The sequence below is a fragment of the Phyllopteryx taeniolatus genome, chromosome 3, assembly GCF_024500385.1.
Source record: "Phyllopteryx taeniolatus isolate TA_2022b chromosome 3, UOR_Ptae_1.2, whole genome shotgun sequence".
NCBI lineage: Eukaryota > Metazoa > Chordata > Actinopteri > Syngnathiformes > Syngnathidae > Phyllopteryx > Phyllopteryx taeniolatus.
Window position 1 is genome coordinate 2,510,598 of NC_084504.1, and position 26,567 is coordinate 2,537,164.

At 44.5% G+C, this 26,567-nt stretch overlaps 2 protein-coding genes across 5 annotated transcripts in view; one reads left to right on the forward strand and one right to left on the reverse strand.

Annotated features, from left to right (window-relative positions):
• Window positions 1–11,043, reverse strand: part of cabin1 (calcineurin binding protein 1) — a 70,562-nt gene extending 59,519 nt beyond the window's left edge. For all 4 annotated transcript variants that reach the window (XM_061766417.1, XM_061766416.1, XM_061766415.1 and 1 more), the window contains exons 1-10: window positions 10,859–11,043; window positions 10,360–10,435; window positions 10,137–10,229; window positions 9,944–10,057; window positions 3,193–3,327; window positions 2,907–3,087; window positions 2,700–2,829; window positions 2,459–2,608; window positions 356–651; window positions 91–268 (exon numbers count right to left, since the gene is read on the reverse strand). In XM_061766417.1, coding sequence (XP_061622401.1) covers window positions 91–268; window positions 356–651; window positions 2,459–2,608; window positions 2,700–2,829; window positions 2,907–3,087; window positions 3,193–3,327; window positions 9,944–10,057; window positions 10,137–10,229; window positions 10,360–10,362 — 1,280 coding nt within the window. In that variant the 5' untranslated portion in view covers window positions 10,363–10,435; window positions 10,859–11,043. The remainder of the gene's footprint in view (window positions 1–90; window positions 269–355; window positions 652–2,458; window positions 2,609–2,699; window positions 2,830–2,906; window positions 3,088–3,192; window positions 3,328–9,943; window positions 10,058–10,136; window positions 10,230–10,359; window positions 10,436–10,858) is intronic.
• Window positions 11,044–13,498: 2,455 nt separating this feature from the next.
• neflb (neurofilament light chain b) lies at window positions 13,499–15,929 on the forward strand. The gene is made up of 4 exons (XM_061769283.1): window positions 13,499–14,598; window positions 14,781–14,905; window positions 15,002–15,363; window positions 15,429–15,929. The coding sequence occupies exons 1-4, from the start codon at window positions 13,534–13,536 to the stop codon at window positions 15,578–15,580; spliced, it is 1,704 nt and encodes a 567-aa protein (XP_061625267.1). The 5' UTR covers window positions 13,499–13,533; the 3' UTR covers window positions 15,581–15,929.
• The last annotated feature ends 10,638 nt before the right edge of the window (window positions 15,930–26,567 follow it).

A 26,567-nucleotide genomic window follows, 5' to 3' on the forward strand; every position in this document is an offset into this window, starting at 1 on the left:
TAGACAAAAAGCTGCATCAATAAAATTACATGAAATACAACAACAGCACACACAAGTGGTATGAACAGTAACAACACAAATGGAGGTTACCTTGAAGGAAGGTACTTAAACAGCAATTCCTGAAAATCAACCTTCTCTTCTTTTTTGCATTTGGTGTTCCTAACTCGTGCTGAACGCCTCTTGGCGGTCTCAATGTTATCTTCTACTGCACGTTTCCTTTTAGGTGCTTTCTTTGCCTTGTCTGTCAGAGAAATGTCCATAGCTGTAACTGTGGATGGGGTGAAAACAATGTTATAAAATAACATTTTACATCATTAAATAGTTGTTTAAAAATGTGTATCTTATTAAAACTGACCGACAGAAGGAGAAGATGTGGGGATTTCCACAATGGTAATTTGGGTTTGGATGGCAGGTTGTGAGAGCGTTGATGTCTCAGGAAGGACAGTCGGCGGTAGAGATGAGCTGGGGCTGCTGCTCAGCACCGTCGCTTGAACTGTGCTGATCGGACTGCTGGGTTCAGGCAAGTTTTGGAGGAAGCTTCGGTCGCAGTATACTGACAAGTCAATTCTGCGTCCAAGACTGAGTCGTGGCGCCCCACATGTAGTTTGATATCTATACATTGCAATAAGGCTTTCACCCACATGCTTCCACCTGTGTTCGGAAAATACACCCATGTCAAATCAATTTGTTCAACAAAAAAAATACAAATAATAATAATAATAATTATTGTTGACAGTTTCTATATATACATTGGGTATGGAAAGTATTCAGACCCCCTTCTATTTTTCACTCGTTATAGTGCAGCCATTTGCGAAAATAATTTTTCTTTTCTTTTTTTCCCTCATTAATGTACAGACAGCACCCCATATTGACAGAATTGTTGAAATTTTTGCAGATTGATTTAAAAAGAAAAACTGAAATATCACACAGCCATAAGTATTCAGACCCTTTGCTCAGTATTTAGTAGAAGTGCCCTTTTGAGCTAATACGTCCATGAGTCTTTTTGGTATTGATGCAACAATTTTTTCACACCTGGATTTGGCAGCCTCTGCCATTCCTCCTTGCAGATCCTCTCCAGTTCTGTCAGGTTGGATGGTGAACGTTGTGGACAGGAATTTTCAGGTATCTCCAGAGATGCTCAATTAGGTTTAAGTCAGGGCTCTGGCTGGGCCATTCTAGAACAGTCACGGAGTTGTTCGTAAGCCACTCCGTTCTTTTAGCCGTGTGCTGAGGGTCGTTGTCTTGTTGGAATTTGAACCTTCGACCCAGTCTGAGGTCCTGAGCACTCTGGACAAGGTTTTCGTCCAGGATATCCCTGTACCTGGCCACATTCATCTTCCCTTCGATTGCAACCAGTCGTCCTGTCCTTGCAGCTGAAAAACACCCCCACAGCATAATGCTGCCACCACCATGCTTCACTGTTGGGACTGTATTGGACAGGTGATGAACAGTGCCTGGTTTTCTCCACACATACCGCTTAGAATTAAAGCCAAAATGTTCCATCTTGGTCTCATCAGACCAGATAATCTTATTTCTCACCATCTTGGAGTCTTTCAGGTGTTTTTTGTTAGCAAACTTTCATGTGTCTTGCAATGAGGAGAGGCTTCCGTTGGGCCACTCTGCCATAAAGCCCCGACTGGTGGAGGGCTGCAGTGATGGTTGACTTTCTCGAACTTTCTCCCACCTCCCTACTGAATCTCTGGAGCTCAGCCACAGTGACCTTTGGGTTCTTCTTTACCTCTCTCACCAGGGATCTTCTCCCCCAATTGCTCAGTTTGATCGGACGGCCAGCTCTAGGAAGGGTTCTGGTCGTCCCAAACATCTTCCATTTTAGGATTTTGGAGGCCAGTGTGCTCTTAGCAACCTTAAGGCAGAATTTTTTTTGTAACCTTGGCCAGATCTGTGCCTTGCCACAATTGTCTCTGAGCTCTTCAGGCAGTCCGTTTGACCTCGTGATTCTCCTTTGCTCTGACATGCACTGTGAGCTGTAAGGTCTTATATACACAGGTGTGTGGCTTTCCTAATCAGGTCCAATCAGTATTATCAAACATAGCTGGACTCCAATGAAGGTGTAGAACCATCTCAAGGATGATCAGAAGAAATGGATAGCTCCCGGGTTAAATATATGAGTGTCACAGCAAAGGGTCTGAATATTTATGGCTGTTTGATATTTCAGTTTTTCTTTTTTAATAAATCTGCAAAAATTTAAACAATTCCGTTTTTTTCCTGTCAATATGGGGTGCTGTGTGTACATTAATGAGGAATAAAAATGAACAATGATTTTAGCAAATGGCTGCAATATAACAAAGAGTGAAAAATTTAAGGGGGACTGAATACTTTCCGTACCCACTGTATGATTGTTGCAAGCGCTTAGTAAACTTTCTGTGTGTGACATATTATAATGAGCCCTTGAAAGGATTTTCAAACACTTTTCAGAAACACTGTTCAGAGTACCCACGAAAGACACCGGATAGGCTTAATCAAGAGAAGATCAGGGGTTGGTTCCGTGTAAGAGAGAGCCTGTCTACGTTTCCTTAAATCCAGCGCCTCTTCCACAATGGATTTGCATTCCTCTTCCTCCACTTCCACATAGTGGACAGACATGTCACTGCAAAGAACCCACAGCACAAAAAAAAGTCAAAAAGTGACATGTTGATGGGGGCTCTTCCTAAAGATTCTATAGAAATAAGTTCAGTCACCATCTCTTGAACATCTCCATTGTCTCTCTTTTAAGACTGGCCTGTTCCTCAAAGATTTTCTCCTTCAGCACCAGGCCTTTGGTGTAACAATGATCCTTTTCAAGAGCTTTACTGATGAAGTACAAACACCCTGGAAATTTAATTTAATTTAAGGTTTGTATTGTGAAATGATAAATAGCAAACTGATAATGGCTATGTTAAACATACAGGTATAGTCACAGAGCGTGTAGAGAATAGTGATCAGATTGTCCAGGCAGGGCCAGTGGTCTGGGTTACACTGCAACCCCTCCTCAAAAGCATGCCGGGCCAGGGGAATGCGCAGTAGTCGTACAGCCACTTGTCCAATTTTGAACCACATGTTCACATCAGTGGAATCCAACATAACAGCCTACAAAAAAATGGAGAGGACTATAAAAAGGGTTTTTATCCTTTTTCCATAAAGACAACATTTTAGATGTAAAAAGCATTATGTGGTACGGTTTTATTGTTTGACCTCTAAGTAAAACTCCATCGCTGTCTCCAGGTCATCTCGTGAAGCAGCCATACTAGCCAGGTTTTTAAACGTGGAATACTTCAACATCAGTCCGGGATGCTTGAGACCCATGCTCTGATCCTCTGAGGGCATGGCCTTAAATAATAAACAATGAATTAAGGTATGTCAAACTGAGAATTTCATTTTAAATCAATTAAATTGGGATATTTTTTTCTGATCAAAAGCTTACATTTGACCATCAGATAAAAATGTATTGTTTATATAGCTTCTCACATTAGAGCAGTAATATCTGTAATTGTATGATGAAAAATTATGGCAGTACCAAAACAGCTGCTTAGGTGTAAGCAGACTATCAATCCATCCATTCTCTTTACCACTTATCCTCACTGGTTTCACAGGTGTGCTGGTGCCTATCTCAGCTGACTGCAGACGAGAGGCGGGCTACACCCTGAACTGGTTGCCAGCCAATCGCAGAGCACATACAGACAAACAACCATTTGCACTCACATTCACACCTTAGGGCAATTTAGAGTTCTCACTTAAACTACCAGGCATGTTTTGGAATATGGGAGGAAACCGGAGAACCCAGAGAAAACCCACGCAGGCACAGTTAGAACATGCAAACTCCACAAAACAGACAAGCAAACACCAAAGGCAGGAAAAAGGTGACCAAAAAAACCAAAAACAAAATAAAAACATTTTAGGAGGGAAGGGGGGGGAATCCCCTGAGCCCCCGCAGAGAATTATTTTGATTTTAACATAAATTAAGGAATCTGGAAGACTCTAAAGAGTACAATAAGGCAAAAAAATAATAAATTCTTCACGCAGAAAAACGTATTTACACCGCTCAAGTACATGTTGATGTACAAATTTAAGATTAAAATAAAATTTGCCTCCTTTCTTTGCTTTGTTTTGGCCTCCAACTTGAGCCAGGCCCATCTCCACCCGCACATAAGGCCAGCTTCAAGCTGTGCCACATGAATAGCATCCTCCTCTTTAAGCACTCTCATTCTGGAAAAGAATTGACTAAAATCATTGTCTGTTTCACTTCATTTTTCACTATTACCAACTTCAAAGGCTAATCCCAAATGCATCCTACAGGAAAATATGAAGTACAATATTTTTCTGTTTTTATTGGACATTTCTGAATTTGAAGTTCATTCATTCTTTGATGTGACATAATCCTTAACAGCACTCTGTCGCTTAATACATTTAACATTAACATCCGTAAACTAATTAGATAATTGTAGCGGCGTTTCCTAATTAATAAAAAATGTAATAGCGGATCAGATCTTGTCGCCGATGTTATGTGTGCTTCGAAAATACAAAAGACCAGCGCAACAAATACCACACTGGCTGATCTGATGAGCAAAAATGTTGCTTAAACGCAAGAGTAGCAATAGAGGTTGTCTGCTCCAGAGGTGGGTAGAGTAGCCAAACATTGTCCTCAAGTAAGTCAAGTACTGTTACTTGACAATAATGTGACTCAAGTAAACGTAAATAGTAATCCTCCAAAACATTACACAGTGAAATTATTACTCAAGTACTGAGTAAATAGTGAGTAACTTCTGATTTCTTTTACCACAGCATGAACATGAATAAAAAATAAAAATTACAAAATAAAATGTGCATGTACAAATTCTGAAGTTGCTGTGTGTATGCATGCACAGTCAAAACTACAAAAAAAACCCTGCAATTTACTGCACGGTGGTTTCTCAAGTTATAAGTGTGCTGAAAATATCCACGTTTGGTCAGACAGTGCCAGACAAATACTAGAATACATGAAAGCTGTTGTTATTGTTCATCTAAATGTAAACAAGAGTAGTGCGCCGTTGCCTTCATAGTAACGACGACCTTCCCAACATGGCCGCCACGGCTTATCTTGTGTGAATACCTATGCCCGGGAAGCCCAATGGAAGACGTCGTGTGAGGTCATGTGACATTTTTGTGTGGTTTGATTGGTAAACTAGACTTAAACGTCACTAGCGCTTAAATTGGATGACGCAAACAGCGCCCGATGCGGAAATCGAAGACTTGCGCACAAAATAGTTGATAAATAAGCAATAATTGATCAATAAATGTAGCGAGCGACATTTAGATCATTGTAACGGAGTAAACTGTGACTTATTAAAACACATTCACTGCCATTGACGGCTTTAGAAGTAAAATATCCATGTTAATTGTGAAGGTTGGCAGTGAATGAGTTAACACCAGAAGCGGCGGAAGTTTTTTTCTGGTCTCGTCAACTCCTGTGACTTCGAGTGTACAGGCGGAACCTCAGGCCGCATATTAGTCCACCGCAGAGTAATATTCAAAATTACCGTAAGTTCTCATGTATAATGCGCATTTCCCCCCCCAAAACAAATTTCAAAAATCAGGGGAAAATGAAAAAGACTTTCCCACTTTATAAATGTATGCCACCATCTAGAGGTTATGAAAAAGCGGTACACGTTCATTTAAATATGCCACAGCCACCTAGAGGTTATGAGAAAGGTGTACACTTATATTCTAATATGCCAGCGCCACCTAGATGCTATGAAAAAGGTGTAGCCTACACTTTCATTCCAATATGACAGGGCTACGTATGACTGCATAATATGTACACTTTACATACCTGGCAGAATTTGTGAAATATAGTTTTTAGTTTTTTTTTTTTTTTTTTTTAAATATGACCGATGACTGAACAACAACCATCATTAATTTCTTTATGGTTATGTTTTGTTTGATGATAATGCTTTTCTGAAATGCATGACAGTTTAATTTCAATACCATCCATCCATCCATCCATTCTCTACCGCTTATCCGGGTCGGGTCGCGGGGGCAGTAGCTTCAGCAGGGACGCCCAGACTACCCTCTCCCCAGCCACTTCATCCAGCTCTTCCGGGGGGATCCCGAGGCGTTCCCAGGCCAGCCGAAGGATGTAGTCTCTCCAGCGCGTCCTGGGTCGTCCCCGGGGTCTCCTCCCGGTGGGACATGCCCGGAACACCTCACCAGGGAGGCGTCCGGGAGGCATCCGAATCAGATGCCCCAGCCACCTCATCTGGCTCCTCTCAATGCGGAGGAGTAGCGGCTCTACTCTGAGATCCTCCCGGATGACCGAGCTTCTCACCCTATCTCTAAGGGAGAGCCCGGACACCCTGCGGAGGAAACTCATTTCGGCCGCTTGTATCCGGGATCTTGTTCTTTCGGTCACGACCCACAGCTCATGACCATAGGTGAGGGTAGGAACGAAGATCGACCGGTAAATTGAGAGCTTCGCCTTTCGGCTTAGCTCTTTCTTTACCACAACGGACCGATACAAAGTCCGCATCACTGCAGACGCTGCACCGATCCGCCTGTCGATCTCCCGTTCCATTCTTCCCTCACTCGTGAACAAGACCCCAAGATACTTGAATTCCTCCACTTGGGGCAGGATCTCATCCCCGACCTGGAGATGGCATGCCACCCTTTCCCGACTGAGGACCATGGTCTCAGATTTGGAGGTGCTGATTCTCATCCCAGCCGCTTCACACTCGGCTGCGAACTGCTCCAATGAGAGTTGGAGGTCACGGCTTGATGAAGCCAACAGAACCACATCATCTGCAAAAAGCAGAGATGCAATACTGAGGCCACCAAACCGGACCCCCTCTACGCCTCGGCTGCGCCTAGAAATTCTGTCCATAAAAGTTATGAACAGAATCGGCGACAAAGGGCAGCCTTGGCGGAGTCCAACCCTCACCGGGAACGAGTTCGACTTACTGCCGGATATGCGGACCAAACTCTGACTCCGGTCGTACAGGGACCGAACAGCCCGTATCAGGGGGTTCGGTACCCCATACTCCCGAAGCACTCTCCACAGGACTCCCCGAGGGACACGGTCGAACGCCTTCTCCAAGTCCACAAAACACATGTAGACTGGTTGGGCGAACTCCCATGCACCCTCGAGGACCCTGCCGAGGGTGTAGAGCTGGTCCACTGTTCCACGGCCAGGACGAAAACCACACTGCTCCTCCTGAATCTGAGATTCGACTTCCCGACGGACCCTCCTCTCCAGCACCCCTGAATAGACCTTACCAGGGAGGCTGAGCAGTGTGATCCCCCTGTAGTTGGAACACACCCTCCGGTCCCCCTTCTTAAAAAGGGGAACCACCACCCCAGTCTGCCAATCCAGAGGCACTGTCCCCGATGTCCACGCGATGTTGCAGAGGCGTGTCAACCAGGACAGCCCCACAACATCCAGAGCCTTTAGGAACTCCGGGCGAATCTCATCCACCCCCGGGGCCCTGCCACCGAGGAGCTTTTTAACTACCTCGGTGACCTCAAACCCAGAGATAGGAGAGCCCGCCTCAGAGAACCCACACTCTGCTTCCCCATGGGAAGGCGTGTCGGTGGAATTGAGGAGGTCTTCGAAGTATTCTCCCCACCGACTCACAACGTCCCGAGTCGAGGTCAGCAGCGCCCCATCCCCACTATACACAGTGTTGGTGGTGCACTGCTTTCCTCTCCTGAGACGTCGGATGGTGGACCAGAATTTCCTCGAAGCCGTCCGGAAGTCTTTCTCCATGGCCTCACCGAACTCCTCCCATGCCCGGGTTTTTGCTTCAGCGACCACCAGAGCTGCATTCCGCTTGGCCAGCCGGTACCCATCAGCTGCCTCAGGAGTCCCACAGGCCAAAAAGGCCCGATAGGACTCCTTCTTCAGCTTGACGGCATCCCTCACCGTTGGTGTCCACCAACGGGTTCGCGGATTGCCACCACGACAGGCACCGACCACCTTACGGCCACAGCTCCGGTCGGCCGCCTCAGCAATGGAGGCGCGGAACATGGTCCACTCGGACTCGATGTCCCCCGCCTCCCCCGGAACATGAGCAAAGTTCTGTCGGAGGTGGGAGTTGAAACTCCTTCTGACAGGGGATTCTGCCAGACGTTCCCAGCAGACCCTCACAATACGTTTGGGCCTGCCACGTCGGACCGGCATCTTCCCCCACCATCGGAGCCAACTCACCACCAGGTGGTGATCAGTTGACAGCTCCGCCCCTCTCTTCACCCGAGTGTCCAAGACATGCGGCCGCAAGTCCGATGACACGACCACAAAGTCGATCATCGAACTGCGACCTAGGGTGTCCTGGTGCCAAGTGCACGTGTGGACACCCTTATGCTTGAACATGGTGTTCGTTATGGACAATCCGTGACGAGCACAGAAGTCCAATAACAGAACACCGCTCGGGTTCTGATCGGGGGGGCCGTTCCTCCCAATCGCGCCCTTCCAGGTCTCACTGTCATTGCCCACGTGAGCATTGAAGTCCCCCAACAGAACAATGGAGTCCCCAGCGGGAGCGCTCTCCAGCACCCCCTCCAAGGACTCCAAAAAGGGTGGGTACTCTGAACTGCTGTTTGGTGCATAGGCACAAACAACAGTCAGGACCCGTCCCCCCACCCGAAGGCGGAGGGAGGCTACCCTCTCGTCCACCGGGGTGAACCCCAACGTACAGGCGCCGAGCCGGGGGGCAATAAGTATACCCACACCTGCTCGGCGCCTCTCACCATGGGCAACTCCAGAGTGGAAGAGAGTCCAACCCCTCTCGAGAGGACTGGTACCAGAGCCCCAGGTGTGTGTGGAGGCGAGTCCGACTATATCGAGTCGGAACTTCTCGACCTCACACACCAACTCGGGCTCCTTCCCTGCCAGAGAGGTGACATTCCACGTCCCTAGAGCCAGCTTCTGTAGCCGGGGATCGGATCGCCAAGGTCCCCGCCTTCGGCCACCGCCCGGCTCACACTGCACCCGACCCCTATGGCCCCTCCCACAGGTGGTGAGCCCATGGGAAGGGGGACCCACGTTACCCTTTCGGGCTGTGCCCGGCCGGACCCCATGGGTGCAGGCCCGGCCACCAGGCGCTCGCCTTCGAGCCCCACCACCAGGCCTGGCTCCAGCGGGGGGCCCCGGTGGCCCGCGTCCGGGCAAGGGAAAACAAAGTCCATTGTTTGTCGTCATCATAATTTCAATACCATTAAAACTAAATGTGTTTCGCCTGGCCCTTCATGTTTTCTTTAAATAATTGTACCCATCTTACAAATTCTGCCTGGGTAATCAAACATATGAGCACAACTGTGTGTTGTCTTATGCACTAAATAAAAGTAGGGCTGTGAATTTAAAAATAAGAGCAAGTAAATTACGTGTTCAAATAAAGTGCTTAACTTCAGAATAATTATTTGAAAAAATTTAACAAAGCACAGATAATAAGTCATGTTTTGATCATATGGGTAGAAGCAAAATCATACATTGTAAAAATGCATTATACACAGGTAGAAGGGTTTTCCAAAATTTGGAGGTCAACTTCGGGGGTGCGTATTATACATGGGTGCACATTATACACGAGACATTCCGTTACATCTGTGTGTTGATGATGAATGTGTGGAATGGATCTCGCTGCCAGCGTTCAAGGAGTACGAAACAGCCTATGAAGTCAGTGACAGCGACCCTCCCCGCAGGAAAAACTCATTTCATTTCATTTCAAATCTACGATTTATGTAAATTGACTATTTTGAGTTCAAAATGGTGAATTTCGCCGAAACGTAACTGATTTGGATGTATGACACAAGGAGGCCGGATTTGAACCTGGGACCTCAGAACGCTGATGCAGATGTGCGAACCAGTCGGTCACCGTGCCGCCTGTAGACTAAATTGGAAATATTACTGCGGTTATGTGAAAGACCACATTATGGCTACGGACTGTAATAAGTGAAGACAATACGTTGTATACTAGTTTACCTCTTTGAGGAGTGGTGTTTTAAGCAGCTCATGATACGCCTCGGCAGACTCCTCAAACTTGTCATGTTTCTGCAGATCTAAAGCTTTATGATACAAAGCAAAAGCTTCTGCTTCCTAGATAGAGTAAAAACAATAAAGTGTCATCTCGGAAATGTTGGCAGTAGAGAATACACATCGCACAGATTCACTGTACCTGAGCTTCTTTTGTTCTACTTTTTTTACTTTTCAAGGGGTCTTGAGACTCATCTGCAGCTGTCGATGCGGCGTTTAATGCCGCAATTCGAATCTGTAAAAAAATAATAATAATTTAAAAAAAACATAAAAACATACAAGTAAACAGGAGAAGCTCACACAACCACTTGATTGCTTGACAAAACATGTTAATAGAGTGCCGCAGCTCAGTTTGACCGGGTTACCATTTTTTCTATCACGGATGATGTGCTATTTGATTGCAGGCCATCCACCTTTGGGTTCGGCAGCTCCTGATCGGATCTGTTTACGAGTACAAAATAGAGTAGCGGTGAGAGAGAAAACTTGCAAGGTCAAGTGATGGGTGAGTATTTAAATAATAAATAATGTGCGCTGGCAGGAGTGTGATACAGTCTTTGGGGCTTGGTTTGGTCAAATATGATCACTCAGCGCGCTGCCGATATGGTTAGCTTAACCTTACTCAGAATGTCAATGAAAGTATAGCATAGTTAGCTTAGCTCAGCCACGGAACTCAGTCGAATGAAGGAAATAACCAGTAAAAATATTAGTGGTTCTATAACCTTACGGGCTGTCAATTTTCCGACGTTATAAAGGAGACAAACCTAAAATCTCACTAAGGTGCCTGAGCTAATGGGAGTTGGATGTGCTACTGTTTCATTCACCAGGGGAGCCGATCGATGCAAGGCGACTGAGAGTAGGACTTACCATTCAATTCCGTCTCGACAGGAACTGTAACATTAATGTGATTAAACCAAGGCAGTATACTGTGAAAACTCTACAAGAGAGCCCCCATACGGAGGACTGTTTCAGTTTGAAACTTCATCAATTCATCAGCCTTTGTTGTTGTTCGTGTAAGAAGCGCCCTCTCAGCCTGACGTAGGCTACTCACTAGTAAACTCGTCGCCCATTGGCCAATGCTGTATTCGCCTGGCCAATCACATATTTGCATATTAAACACCTGCGTTTTCCTAAATTCTCACGTATGTTTCGAACGGTCAAGTGATTTGTGGCAAGGCTTCTTAACATTTAAAAGCTAGGGTTGACAATCCGGAATTATTGTAGTTGATATCAACAACGAGTCGACGAGTCGGAATTCCATTTTGAGTAGTCATAGTCATAAATCATAATTCCAGTTACAGATATCTACATTTTGATTTCGCCTCATCAAAACTTGATTTCGGATATCCGACAAAGGGACAGATAGCTCTCTTGAATTCAGCTGAATTAGCGATATCTTGAACTGGAATTATGACCAGTCAGATTCAAATTGTAGATATTTCAAACTGGAGTTACATATATATCTGCAGTTCAATTCCAGATAGCTGTAATTCACATAGCAAATATCCGTAACTGAATTGGAAATATCTGTAATGACGAACTCCGTACACAATGAACGGTAAAAGTGACGTCAATTGTCCTCGATACGTGTTCAAGAAATGTGTAATGCAGTTCGCCTTGTCAAAAAGAACATTAGTGACGTCATTTCGACGAGTGCAAATCAAGTTTTGACGAGGCAAAATCAAAATGTACAGTGGGTACGGAAAGTATTCAGACCCCCTTAAATTTTTCACTCTTTGTTATATTGCAGCCATTTGTTAAAATCGTTTGTGTTAATTTTTTTCCCCTCATTAATGTACACACAGCACCCCATATTGACAGAAAAAAACGTAATTGTTGATTTTTTTTTGCTGATTTATTAAAAAAGAAAAACTAAAATATCACACAGCCATAAGTATTCAGACCCTCTGCTGTGACACTCATATATTTAACTCGGGTGCTGTCCCATTTCTTCTGATCATCCTTGAGATGGTTCTACACCTTCATTGGAGTCCAGCTGTGTTTGATTCTACTGATTGGACTATTATCAGACACAGCTGGACTGTACCCACTGTAGATATCTGTAACTGGAATTATGACTAGTCAAAATCAAATGGTAGATTTCTCAAATTGGACTCATGGACAGTCATAATCTAATTGTAGATATCTGTAATGCACAAGTGGATATCCGGAATTGAATTATAGATATCTGTAATGACGAACCCCATCCACATTAATGGCGAAAGTGACATCATTTGTCCTAGGCGAAATGACGTTGCAGACATCTGAAATGCTCTTTGTGGACAGGAGGAATCAAATTGTAGATATCTCAAAATGGATTTATGGATAGTCATAATCTAATTGTAGATATCTGTAATGCATAAGTGGATATGTGGAATTGAATTGTAGGTATCTGTCATGATGAACATCGTAAACAATGAATGGCAAACTTGACTTCATTTGTCCAAGGCGAAATTATGTTGCAGATATTTGTAATTCAGTTTTGATTCGGTGAAATTAAATTACAGATATCTCTATCTGCTGTTTCGACTAATCACAGTTCGGTTACAGATATCTTAAAAGAAAAGTTCAACTATTCAAAATGTAATTACAATTAGTCAGAATGACATTGTTGATACCTACAATGTTAATTACGGATAGTCAAATTTTGATTTTAAATATGAAGAAGGCTTGCCACATCATTGTGGCTAGGAGGAATCAAGTTACAGATATCACTAATGTACTTTTCGACTTGGCAAAATTTAATTACAGATATCTTCAACACATATCCAGTCAAGCTATTAAATGTTAAGAAGGCTTGCCGTGAAAGATGTCTTTTTACATTGAGAAATGCTGTTTTGCATTTGTTAACGCCTCTTAATTATTTGATTTGAGCTCTTGCCCTAGAGCTATCAATATTCTAAACTGCTGGTTTCGACTCTATTAAGAAATGTATTCGGTAAAATGTAGTTAAATAAAGATCTAATAAAAACTAATAGTGAATTATGTCTGTCCTTAAAAGGATCCCACCTGCATAGCAATCAATCATCCACTAGAGGGCAAACATTTACTATATTTCAAAGGGCCTTTTAGTGTATACAATACAGCAGTGTACCTATTTGGGATGTACAGGAATGTGGTTTTACTGCAATATGTTGAAGCTTCACCAGCATCCATTACCAGTGCATTTAGTCACATTTAAGAAGACATACGATGTAAATTATAACTAAGTTTTACTTTCATCTGAACACTCTTATGTTTGATAACATAACAGACACTGAGATAAAAACCTGCAGGTTTAGAATTGGGGTGGGGTGGTGCACTCAGTCACCCTGCTTGTTGCAGTGCCTCTCCCACTCAACATATTGAACATCCTCACCCCACCTCTCCCGCTTGGCTGAGACTGGCTTGCTGGCTCCATTATCAATTCCTTTTGTCAGCATGTCTGCAAAAAGCAGCTTACGTCATGGTCATTACAGGCGCTATAAAAGCCAGTGTAATGCAGAATCATTGCGCAGTTGACACAGCTACATCCCAAGACACAGAGCAGATTGCCTTAAATCATGAGTTCCACCGGCTTTGACTTTTACTTTCCTTCTACTTACAAGAGGAGAACGGTTATGCGTAGTGCAGGATATGGACCTAGTGGAGGTATTGAACCAAGGGCTGCATATTTGAGCCACTCCGCCGCAACACCTTATGCGTCGTCATACAGAAGTTTTCCTACCCACAGTCGAGCTACCTCCAGCTCTTTCCTGCTTTCTGCTCCAGGGTATACAGCTGCCACCGAGCTACGCCTGGACCAAGCAGCACAGGTCACCTCTGAATTCAAACGATTAAGGACCCAGGAGAAGGCGGAACTACAAGATCTCAATGACCGCTTTGCAAGCTTCATTGATAGGGTCCATGAACTGGAGCAACAAAACAAGTTGCTGGAGACTGAACGCCTGTTGCTCAGGCAGCGCCAAACAGAACCATCAAACCTCCGGGCCCAATATGAGCACGAGATCCGTCAGCTCAATGCTGCAGTGGAGGAGGCCCGTTATGAGAGACAAGCTGCCCACCACCACAGGGATGAGATAGAGGGCGTGTTGAAGAACCTGCAAAAATGCTATGAGGATGAAGTTCTTGGTAGGGAGGGGGCAGAAGGCAGGCTTATGGATGCCAGAAAGCAGGCAGATGTGGCAGCAATGGAGAGACGTGAGCTTGAGAAAAGAGTTGAAATTCTGTTGGATGAGCTGGCCTTCCTGAAGCGTCTCTGTGAGAGCGAAATTGCAGAACTCCAGGCCCAAATACAATATAGCACGGAGGTGTCCGTGGAGATGAATGTAGTTAAACCTGACCTATCAGTTGCTCTACGTGACATTCGAGTCCAGTATGAGACAATGGCACGATGCAATCGCCAGTCAGCTGAGGAGTGGTTCTGCAACAAGATGAATATGATGTCGGTTGGCACTGCTCGCAATACAGAAAGTGCACGTAATGTCAAAGACGAGGCTGGTGAATACCGCAGGCAGCTCAAAACTAGGACATTGGAGATTGATGCCTGCAGAGAGATAAACCAAGCACTGGAGAACCAATTGCAGGAAGTGGAGGAGAAACAGAGTGCTGAGATTTCTGCTCTGCAGGTGAGCAACTGCATGATATTGTGTGTCTTCATTCTAGGACAAAAATGTCTTCAAATCACTGTAAAATGAGAAAAACAGTTTCTAAATCTGCTGCAAAGTATCTTTCCCAAGATGTTGCTTTGGCACACAAAAATATTATAAGGTGATTTCTGCAAATAATGTATTTTTATTTTTCTCCACAGGATGCCATAAATCATCTGGAAGAAGAATTAAGGGCAAACAAGAATGAAATGGCGCGCTACCTGAAAGATTATCAAGATCTCTTGAATGTGAAGATGGCCTTGGATATTGAAATTGCAGCCTACAGGTTGTGATCATACACATAGTTCATGTATGTTGCATTGTAATTATGAAACATGCCACAAATGTTTTTCCTTGCTCTCCATGTTTAATACAATCTTAGAAAGTTGCTTGAAGGAGAAGAGAACCGCTTAGACCGGTGTGGCCAGATGTCTTCTGTTGTTCACTCCCAAGCTGTGTTTGCTGGACCTCCTCATGGAAGAACTCTAGTCTCCATGCAATCTCAACTGCATTCGGCTGCTCCGTACCGACTGACCCCTCGATTGTACAGATCAACAGTATCCACTGAGGAGGCAATATCTGCAAGTGAAGCACAGCAAGCTGAGGCAAGGCCTCCTCAGGAAGAGGAGGACAAGGAGGAGGGGGAGGAGAAGGAGGAAGAAGAGGAGGTGGAACTAGATGACAGGGAGAAGGGAGAGAAAGATGAGGAAGAAGAGCAGGGCGAAGATGAAGCTGATGGAGAAGGTGAGTGTGTGTGTGTGTGTGTATACTCATTCTCATTTCCTAATTACTCTTGTTTCTCCCTGAAGAAGCCAAGGTAGAAGATCCATTAAAGGAGGATGAAAAGGAAGGAGTTGATGAATCTGAGCAGAAAGAAGAAGGAGAGGACAGGGATGATGAGAAGGAAGAAAGACAAAAAGAAGTGGAAACAGAGGCTGATGAGAAAAATGGAAAAGCTTAGTAGGTTTGTCCTCCACTGTGAGGCTCGGATACGTCTTCAAATTGTAATGGTGAATGTCTCACCTTGTTGCATGGACAGTAAAATTTCAATATTATCAAAATTAGGAGAATTTCACAAGCACCAAAACCAATTATGTTTTGTGGAGATTTGTTTGCAACGTTTGTGCTTAAGTGTCACCACAATATAAGAAAGTCTATACTGAATTAGCTAATGTCCTTCCAGTGATTGCTATCCATAATGTGCTGCAATAATAAAAGCCCTAAAGCCTTATAAACCTAGAATCTATGGAGTGGTTTTCATTTGTAGTTCTACACACAGTTGTTGCATCAAATAAAAGGCATTTTTAATGAACACTTATTGCATATACTGTAAATTTATATAAATAAATTATATACTGTATTTCACTTTCATGTTTTACATTACCCAGGGCAAATTAAACGGTTACATGGCATGGTAATAGAAGGTAATAGAATAAACCATAAAGTAAACTTCTCCTGTATTACTAATGCATTATTCATTCATTAATTTTCTGTACTGCTTATCCTGGGGTCGCAGGTGTGCTGGAGCCTATCCCAGTTATCTTCGGGCGAGAGGCGGGGTACACCCTGAACTAGTCGCCAGCCAATCGCAGGGCACATAGAAACAAACAACCATTCACATTCACACCTACGGGCAATTTAGAGTCTTTAATTAACCTACCATACATGGTATGGGACGTGGGAGGAAACCGTAGTATACCCAGAGAAAACCCACACAGGCATGGGGAGAACATGCAAACTCCACACAGGCGAGGCCGGATTTGAACCCGGGTCCTCAGAACTGTGAGGTGGATATGCTAACCAGTCGGTCACCGTGCCACCACTGATGCATTAATTAGAATCATTTCAAGGTTCATAGTACTGTATTCCAGCAGAGCATTTTTTCCCCCTTAATTGGCAGCTATGCGTTTTTGAGCTTTTGCATGACTAACTTTATTGCTTTACACTGCTTAGCTGCTAAGGCTAAGCAGTGTAAAGCAATAAAGTTACAGTGGTGCATTTGTGTTTATTTTGAGTGAACATGTCATTGTCCTAATGAAATCTATATTCATTGTGTGATCAGTTCAGCTGATGCCAGTATTTTTCCTGTATGCCTCACCCTCATCCATGTCCCTGTCGATCCACGTTGAAGCCTTTATGACTCAGCTTGTGTGCCGTGACAACGAATCTGGCCAAGTGTCAGCTCTTGCAAGACAGCCAGGGAAGGGGAATTTCATTATTTCATTAGAGAGGGGGACAGAGATAGAGAGGTTGGGATAGAGGAGGAATGACTAAGGGAGGAGCGCAGAGACATATCTCATTGCATTAAACCTTGACAGAGGACAGACTGTTTTATATCCAGTAAAGAGATCCCAGGTCTTCCTTTCGGCATCCTCAGAAGCCCAGTCCACAGTATATCAGGTAAATGAGTTACACACTCAATATCTTCTCTTATTACACTCAGACACTGCCTGAGGAATGGATACATTGAGAGCTCTATCTGATTAGGTGTAGCACACACTGTTAACATGCACAACAGCACATTTTGCTCATACAATAATTATTGAAGAAGCGAGCATACAACAAGGCAATGCGCTCAACTATATGTCTCCTCATTGGCTCCATCCTCCTTGTCCTTGGCTTACGCCACCTTGAGCGAGACCACATTATCAGCCTCCTTCTGTGCTACAATGCAGCTTGAGTCGGTCCAAAAATGCACTCTATTTAATGATCAGAAATACTACACTCAGGGAGTTTGGCTGCACCCACATTTTTGCTACTCAAAGCAATAGCAATTTGGTAAATGTTTTCTTATTGATTAAAACAGTCAAGCAGACGAATGATGATCTTTTGGCTGGATCAAAATACATACGCCACCCAACAGACATAGTGCTGGGACAGGGGGCTGAGCTCTTGGCACAGACAAATACACTAATCATATAAAGACATCACACACTTAACAAAAGTGTTGAGACACACCTATGCATATAGTAAGAATTCAATTCAATCAAATTAATTAATCAGGGGCTGGGCTACATCTCGTATTACAGTTGTCCAAACTATGTTTCTTTATCCTTATAATAGGGTGATTCTATGATACAATCTTTGTTGGAACAATTTGAGAAAGGCTCTTTCCTGTTCCTGCATCACTGTACCCCATTGCACAAAGCAAGGTCGATAAAGGCATGTTGGGATGAGTTTGGTGGAGAAGAACTTGAGAGTCCTGACCTGAAAACCATTAAGCATTCGGAGCTTTCAGAAATTCGACTGGATATATGGTGAGAAAAGAAACCTATAACACAATATTTATTGTACATTAATTTTCAGCTCCTGTAAGTGTTGTATTCAGCTTAGGCAAATCTGCAGAGCATGATGATTTGACATATGGGCAGTGATACACAGATCCCTGTAAAACCTGCATATAAGAAAGGTTGTATCAACTTTATCATATTTTGTTTCTGAATACTTCTTCTTTCTTCACACATCTGTTCTGTGCAGACTAGTTTAAACATTTTATAACAATTTATCGCTTGTGTGGACAAGCATAATGTCATCATTGGTAAGGTGCACTTGATAGTGAACAAGGAAGTGAAGGTGCTGCACAAAACATTAAACTTAAGTTTATCAGTTTGAACATTAAATATCGTGTCTTTGTAGTGTATTCAATTGAATGTAGGGTGAAATGGATTTGCAAATCATTGTATTATTTTTATTTACATTTTACACAACATTCCAACTTCATTGGAATTGGAGTTCGTAGATGACAGATGATGTTCATGGACTTCTAATATTATCTTTATCAGCTTTAAATGGAATCCTGCAAATTACGAGAAGATTCAGAAGACAGAAATACAATGCATTGAAATGAAGATTGCTAATACAATCTCTATAAACTTGAGTACAACACTGAATCGTATGTTGCCTTGCAGTCTGATGCACCCAATAACATTTGAATTATTAATTAAGGTGACACTGAGGTGAAATTGTATGACTTTTGTATCCAGGAAATGCAGGTCAACCAGCAATGACAGTGGTGGAAAAACAATTACATTGCATTGCTCAATACAACAACAACACAATCATTTACATCAGCTTTCATTTTCTAGAGAAGCGCATTTAGCGTTTTTTCTGCTGCTGTTCGGTGTATCCAGCCTTAAATGTGACACACTGCTCCAGACAAAGTCAAGACAGTGATGGTGGCAATGCTGCCTGGTTTCACACAGCATGTCGTTGAGAAGCGTTTTGGCTCCCTCTGTTGAGTTTAGAGAATCCATCCATTTGCTTTACGGCTTATCCTCACTAGGGTCGCGGGCTGCTGGAGCCCATCCCAGATATCGTCGGGCGGGAGGCGGGGTACACCCTGCACTGGTCGCCAGCCAATCGCAGGGCACATACAAACAAATAACCATCCCCGAAGAAAGTCACAGCCCTGGATGGCCGAATCATCTCCCCCGTTACCCACCAAACAGTGCCATTCACCTTGCTCATTTTGGGTAATCACAGTGTGAACATCTCACTTTTTGTTATCCCTTCCCCTGGTACCCCATTAGTCCTCGGAATTCCCTGGCTCAAAAAACACAACCCCACCATCGACTGGACCCACTTAGCCATCACTGGATGGAGCCCTCACTGCCACTCACACTGCCTGCTCTCAGCTATACTGCCCTCTGATAAATCGCCACCCTCTTCCACGCTCGTTGACCTCTCCCGAATCCCTGAAGAATACCATGATCTCTCTCCGGTGTTCAGCAAAGACCTGGCCATTTCTCTATCCCCCCACCGCCCATATGACTGCACAATTAATTTGCACAATTAATCTGCTGCCGGGGGCCCCTCTTCCTTCCAGCCGTCTCTACAACCTTTCGCGACCTGAGAAAAAGGCAAATGGAGGACTATATACATGACTCTCTGCCTTCCGGAATCATACGACCTTCCTCTTCAAATAAATCTCTGCTTCCCCTCATCGACCCCTTGTTGGAAGCCCTCTGCGATGCCCACATATTCACCAAGTTGGATATACGGAACGCCTACCACCTCATCTGTATCTGAGAGGGGGATGAATGGAAAACCTCTTTCAACACCCCTCTCGGACACGTTGAATACCAGGTCATGCCGTTTGGATTGACTAATGCCCCTGCTGTCTTCCAGACCTTCATTCACGACATCCTCCGTGATATGCTGAACTGGTTTGTTTTTGTCTATTTGGATGACATTCTCATTTTCTCCTGCTCCCTTGAAGAACATCACTGTCATGTACGCCAAGTCCTCCAATGCATCATTGAAAACCGCCTGTATGTTAAACCCGAAAAATGAGACTTCCACCTCTCCTCTGTACACTTCCTGGGCTACGTTATCTCGAAAGGACAACTACAACCCGACCCTGCCAATATCCAAGTCGTCGTTAACTGGCCCACTCCCACCACCCGCAAAGAACGGCAACCTTTCCTTGGATTCGCCAATTTCTACTGTCGATTCATCCGTAATTACAACAAGGTCGCAATTCCCCTCACTAGCCTCACATCCACCAGCTCCCCCTTTCAGTGGACCCCAGCAGCATCCCAAGACTTTAGTCAACTCAAGACCCTGTTCACCAGTGCGCCCATTCTTCGCCTCCCTCCAGTTCGTGGTAGAGGTTGATGCCTCGGACATGGGGGCAGGGTCTGTCCTCTCGCAGCGGGACCCCATGACCCAGAAACTTCACCCCTGTGCCTTTTTTTTCATCGTTTGTCCCCTGCCAAGAGGAACTACGACGTCGGCAACTGAGAGCTGCTAGCCATTTTATGGGCCTTGGGAGAGTGGAGACACTGGCTGGAGGGGTTCCAAAAACAGGGTGTCCTGGCTCCAAAAACAGCAAACCAGATGCCCTGTCTCGAATTTACTCACCCCAACTCCAGCCCTGACAAACCGGAACCCACCCTTCCTTCCTCGTGCTTTGTTGGAACAGCCACTTGGCAGACCGAACAGGTGGTTAAGGAGGCCCAGAAGGCTCACCCCGATCCCATGACCAGGCCTCCAAACCGCCTGTTCGTATCCGATTCTGCACGCTCTGACTTCCTTCAGTGGGCCCACAACTCCAAACTCACCTATCATCCTGGCATCACCCGCACCATTCACTTCATCCAGCAACACTTCTGGCGGCCCGGCCTTGTTAAAGACGCCAAGGAGTTCGTCCAAGCCTGCTCTGTCTGTGCCCGAGGGAAGTCTTCACACTTGCCCCCAGCTGGGCTGCTGCGGCCAAGCCGCCCTTGGTCCCATATCACACTGGGCTACCCCCCTCTGAACGTAACCCTATCATTCTCACTATTGTTGATCGCTTTTCTAAATATGTCCATTACGTTCCCCTCCTCAAACTACCATCTGCCTTCGAAACTGCTAACCTCCTTGTCCAGCATGTCTTCAGATTCCACGGTATCCGCATCGACATAGTCTCTGACAGAGGTCCTCAGTTCTCCTCCCGGGTTTGGAAGGAATTCTGTAAAGAAGTGGGCGCAGCAGCCAGCTTGTCCTCAGGGTATCATCCGCAGACCAACGGCCAGACAGAGTGGGCCAATCAATCCCTAGAATCAGCCCTCCGTTGTGTTGCAAACCCTTATCCTGGAGCTCATTCCTCCCATGGATTGAATACGCCCACAACTCTCTCCCCAGCTCTGCTACCGGTATGTCCCCATTCATGGCTTGCTACGGTTTCCAACCGCCATTGTTCAAAATACAGGAGCAGGCGGTGGCAGTTCCCTCCGTACAGGGTCACCTCCGGAGAGTCCAGGCAGTGTGGGAGAACGTTCGGGCGGCGTTGAACCGGTCCGCGGCTCGCAACAAACTACTCGCTTACCGTCATCTCTCCCCAACACTTGAATACAAGGTGGGTCAATCCGTCTGGCTCTCTTCCCACGACCTTCCACTTCAGACGGAGTCCCGGAAACACAACGCTTCATTGGTCCCTTCCCCAAGATCATCAATCCCACTTCCGTCCAATTGAAGCTTCCACAGTCCCTGAAAATTCATCCCACATTCAACATCTCTGTTCTGAAGCCTGTCTCCACCTGCGCCCTGAGCCCTCTGGCCCGCCCCCCCCCCCCCCCCCCCGGATTATTGACAACCATCCGGCCTTCACGGTGTCCCGCATCCTCGAGATGTGGCCAAGTAGGAGTTACAGTACCTGGTCGACTGGAAAGGGTATGGGCCTGAGGAGCGGTCTTGGATTTCCCGGAAGCTCATTCTCAATCGCACCCTTTTGGACGACTTCTACACGGCTCACCCGGGAAAGTCCTCTCTCTCCCTCCTCCCATCTCTGTTTTCAGTACCTGTCTTCAATCAGCCTCATCACCACTGGTGTATATAACCCTACCTGTTCCCGGAAATCCTCACCAAAGTATTGCAGCCTCTCGTAGCGGTACCACGGCCCACCTTACTCAAGTAAGCCACTTAACTCCTCGTTCCCTTGTTAACTCTTGTGTCTCCTCATTCTCAGTGCTCCCCTGTGTGCCTGACCCACATCATTCCTGCCACCAAGCCAGCCGCCGCTTCTGTCCACTGCCTGCCACCTGTCCACGCCGCCGCCTGCCAACACATCCAGGACCACCTCCATAACCTTTCCTCAATAAACTGTTCATCATTTTACATCTGCCTCCGCCTGCTCTTGGGTCCAGCTACTCCTCACACGTGACAGTTTCATTATTAAAGATGGTGTTGTGCTTTGTATGTTGTTCATAATGTACCAGATTTTTTGTGGCCTCATGTGCCAATTAAACATGATGTAAGATTCCTCGTGGATTCAGATGGCGCTGTGGAGACAAAGGGAGAGCCTCTTGAAATGTGATATCTGTGAAGATAGAGAAGCGTGGAAGGATTAATGGCAGTTGGCCATTATTTAATAACATTAAGTAACCTATGACCAAAGGTAAAAAAAAGCAAAAAAAAAGAAAGTCAAATGCCGTCTCCATCTAAATATGGAGCATTGACTGAACAGTATTGCCACATAAGACTATTACCTAATTATCAGTGACAATTGTACATACAAATAGTAGGGCACTGGCAGCCAGTTGGCTAAATAATGGTAGAAAAATAAACTGTTCTATCTTATGTGCATCAAATTTATTTTAGAAAAATGCAATTGAAATTATTAAATTATTACGTGATTCATGCTAAAACTGCACAATTAAAAAAAAAATCAAGCTTGCAGCAAGTGCAGCAATGTAGATTTGTTGCTAGGCAGATTTAAAAAAACGGCAGACAACTGCATTGTGTTGCTATGGTAGAGAGCGAGAGCTTCAGTGCCCCACATAGCAGGAAAAAAAACAAAGGGAGATACATTCTAAACCTAGCAACCCTAAACATCATAATTCAGATTATGAAACAGGTTAATCTATCCATCCATCCATCCATTCATTTTCTGAGCCGCTTCTCCTCACTAGGGTCGCGGGCCTGCTGGAGCCTATCCCAGCTATCATTGAGCAGGAGGCGGGGTACACCCTGAACTGGTTGCCAGCCAATCGCAGGGCACATACAAACTAACAACCATTCGCACTCACATTCACACCTACGGGCAATTTAGAGTTGTCAATTAACCTACCATGCATGTTTTTGGGATGTGGGAGGAAATCGGAGTGCCTGGAGAAAACCCACGCAGGCATGGGGAGAACATGCAAACTCCACACAGGAAGGGCCGGGGATTGAACCCCGGTCCTCAGAACTGTGAGGCAGACGCTCTAACCAGTCGGCCAGTCTATGTACATACAGTGGTGCATGTGAAAAAGTGTTTGCCCTCTTCCTTATTTCTTTTCTTTTCTTTATTTATTTTATGTTTGTCAAAAATTTTTCCCATCATCAAACAAATGTAAATATTAGTCAAAGATAACACAAGTAAATGCAGCTTTTAAATTAAGGTTTTTATTATTTAGGGAGAAAAAAAATCCAAACCTTCATGACCCTGTGTCAAAAACATATTGCCCCCCCCTGTTAAAACATTGGCGGCACGGTGGACGACTGGTTAGAGCGTCAGCCTCACAGTTCTGAGGGCCCGGGTTCAATCCCCGGCCCCGCCTGTGTGGAGTTTGCATGTTCTCCCCGTGCCTGCGTGAGTTTTCTCCGGGCACTCCGGTTTCCTCCCACATCCCAAAAACATGCATTAATTGACGACTCTAAATTGCCCGTAGGCGTGACTGTGAGTGCGAATGGTTGTTTGTGTGTATGTGCCCTGCGATTGGCTGGCAACCAGTTCAGGGTGTACCCCGCCTCCTGCCCGATGATAGCTGGGATAGGCTCCAGCACGCCCGCGACCCTAATGAGAAGAAGCGGCTCAGAAAATGGATGGATGGATGTTAAAACATAAATGTGATTTATCATACCTGAGTTTAATTTCTCTAGCCATAGCCAGGCCTCATACTGCCACACCTGTTCTCAATCAAGAAATCACTTGCATGACAAAATGAAGTAGACCAAAAAAAAATATCCTCTAAATCTAGACATAAAGAAATTCAGGAAAAACGAGAAAAAAAGAAATTGGGATCTATCAGTGTGGACAAGGTCGTAAATATATTTCTAAAGCTTTGGGACTCCAGCGAACAACAGTGAGAGCCATTATCCACAAATGGCAAAAACATAGAACAGTGGTGAACCTTCCCAGGAGTGGCCGGCCGACCAAAATTACCCCAAGCGTGCAGCGACGACTCATCCAAGAGTTCACAAAAGACCCAAGAACAATATCCAAAGAAATGCAGGCCTCACTTGCCTCAGTTAAGGTCAGTGTTCATGACTCCATCATAAGAAAGAGACTGGGCAAAATTGGCCTGCATGGCAGAATTCCAAGATGAAGACCACTCCTGAGCAAAAAGAACATTAAGGCTTGTCTCAATTTTACCAGAAGACATCTTGATGATCCCCAAGCATTTTGGGAAAATACTCTGTGGTCGGATGAGACAAAAGTGGAACTTTTTACAAGGTGGGTGCCTGGAAGACTCGCTGTGATAAATGGAACCATGAATTCTGGTGTCTACCAAACAATCCTAAAGGAGAATGTCCGGCCATCTGTTTGTGACCTCAAGCTGAAACGAAGTCGGGTTCTGCAGCAGGACAATGATCCAAAACACACCAGCAAGTCCACCTCTCAATGGCTTAAGAAAAACAGAATGAAAACTTTGGAGTGGCCTAGTCAAAGTCCAGACCTGAATCCTATTGAGATGTTGTGGCATGACCTTAAAAAGACGGTTCATGCTCGAAAACCCGCCAATGTGGCCGAATTACAACAATTCCTGTGAAGATGAGTGGGCCAAAATTCCTCCACAGCGCTGGAAGAGACTCTTTGCAAGTTATCGCTAACGCTTGATTGCAGTTGTTGCTGCTAAGGGTGGCCCAACCAGTTATTAGGTTTAGGGGGCAATCACTTTTTCACACAGGGCCATGTAGGTTTGGATTTATTTTCTCCCTTAATAATAAAAAATAAAACATTTCAAAACTTTATTTGCTGTTTACTTGTGTTGTCTTTGACTAGTATTTCAATTTGGTTGATGATGGGAAACATTTAAATGTGACAACATGCAAAAAAATAAGAAATCAGGAAGGGGGCAAACACTTTCACACCTCAAATATTCTGTCAAATATTGTTCACGCCTGTCTAAATCTTTGTTACTGGGCACTCCTTTGTCGAATCTTCTTCACAGGTCAAGATGCTGATTAGACATGTTTATTGCACAGGTGTGTCATAGGCTGCCCACAATAAAAGGCCACTCTAAAATGTTCTGATTTACTTGTGTCTTTGGTTCCGCAAACAGATTGTTGCAACCACTGTCCAAAAACCTTACAGGTGATGATGCTGGATGTGGAAGTCCTGGGCTGGTGTGGTTACACATGGTCTGCGGTTTTTAGACTGGTTGCATGTACTACCAATTTATCTGAAACGCCTTTGGAGATGCTTCATGGTAAAGAAAACAATCGATTCACAGGCAACAGCTCTGGTAGAAATTCCCGCACTCAGCATGCCAATTGCATGTTCCCAAAACATCTGTGAGATCTGTGAGACAGACTAAGGCACACCTGTGCAATAATCATACTGTCTCATTAGCATCTTGATGACACCTGTGAGGTGTATTGACTATCACCAGAACAGAGAAGTGCCCACTAACACAGATTTAGACAGACATTTGTGAAAAATATTTGAGAGGAATAGACCTTTTGTGTACATAGAAAATCTAAATCTTTGAGTTTAGCTCATGAAAAATGGGAGGAAAAAAAAGTGCTGCATTTATTTTTTTGTTCAGTGTATAACAACATTTTTTTTCACTTGAATCCGACTCTGGAAAACAACTGCACCATCTGCTGAGGCACAGCCAATGATTCAAAATTGGGACAAATTTATTTGAACACACACTTGCATATGCTTGCACAAAAGATAGCAATTATAGTTCATTTGTGTTGGTTCATCTGATTTATCTGCAAGATAACCTTGTTTTTAATAAGCTTTTTTTTTGTCCTCGTGATCTTACATTGCTCTTTTACATTTTGTTTTTCCCTCAAGCAGAATTTTGAGATATATTTTAAATGAAAATTTTGTCAATTTAGGGCCAGCGCAGTTGACAGATGGTTAGCAAGTCTGCCTCACTTTTCTGTGGTTCAGGGTTACAATCTTGGCTCCGGCCTTCCCTTGCTCGCAAGGGTTTATCACACAAACCTAAAACATGCTTGTTATAATAATTGAAGACTCTATATTGGACATAAATGTGAATATGAGTATGAATGCTTGTTTGTTTGTGTGCCCTGTGATTGGCTGGCGCTCAGTATAGGTAGGGTTTACTACTTCATGATCACCCACCGTCAGCTGGGATAGGCTCCTGCCCACCAACTACCCTAATAAGGATGCTATAGAAAATGGATGGGAAGTTATTTTATTTCATGATATTTCATACAGCACTCCATGTGACATTAGTGAGCTTGGCTTGCATGCTTGCAAGTTATTTTGACTTTTGTCAGTTTGTCCA

Coding starts and splice junctions, on each gene's coding strand:
- neflb (XM_061769283.1), top strand. CDS start 13,534: ATGAGTTCCACCGGCTTTGACTTTTACTTTCCTTCTACTTACAAGAGG. Junction 14,599..14,780: donor CTGAGATTTCTGCTCTGCAG/GTGAGCAACTGC, acceptor TTTTCTCCACAG/GATGCCATAAATCATCTGGA. Junction 14,906..15,001: donor ATTGAAATTGCAGCCTACAG/GTTGTGATCATA, acceptor ATACAATCTTAG/AAAGTTGCTTGAAGGAGAAG.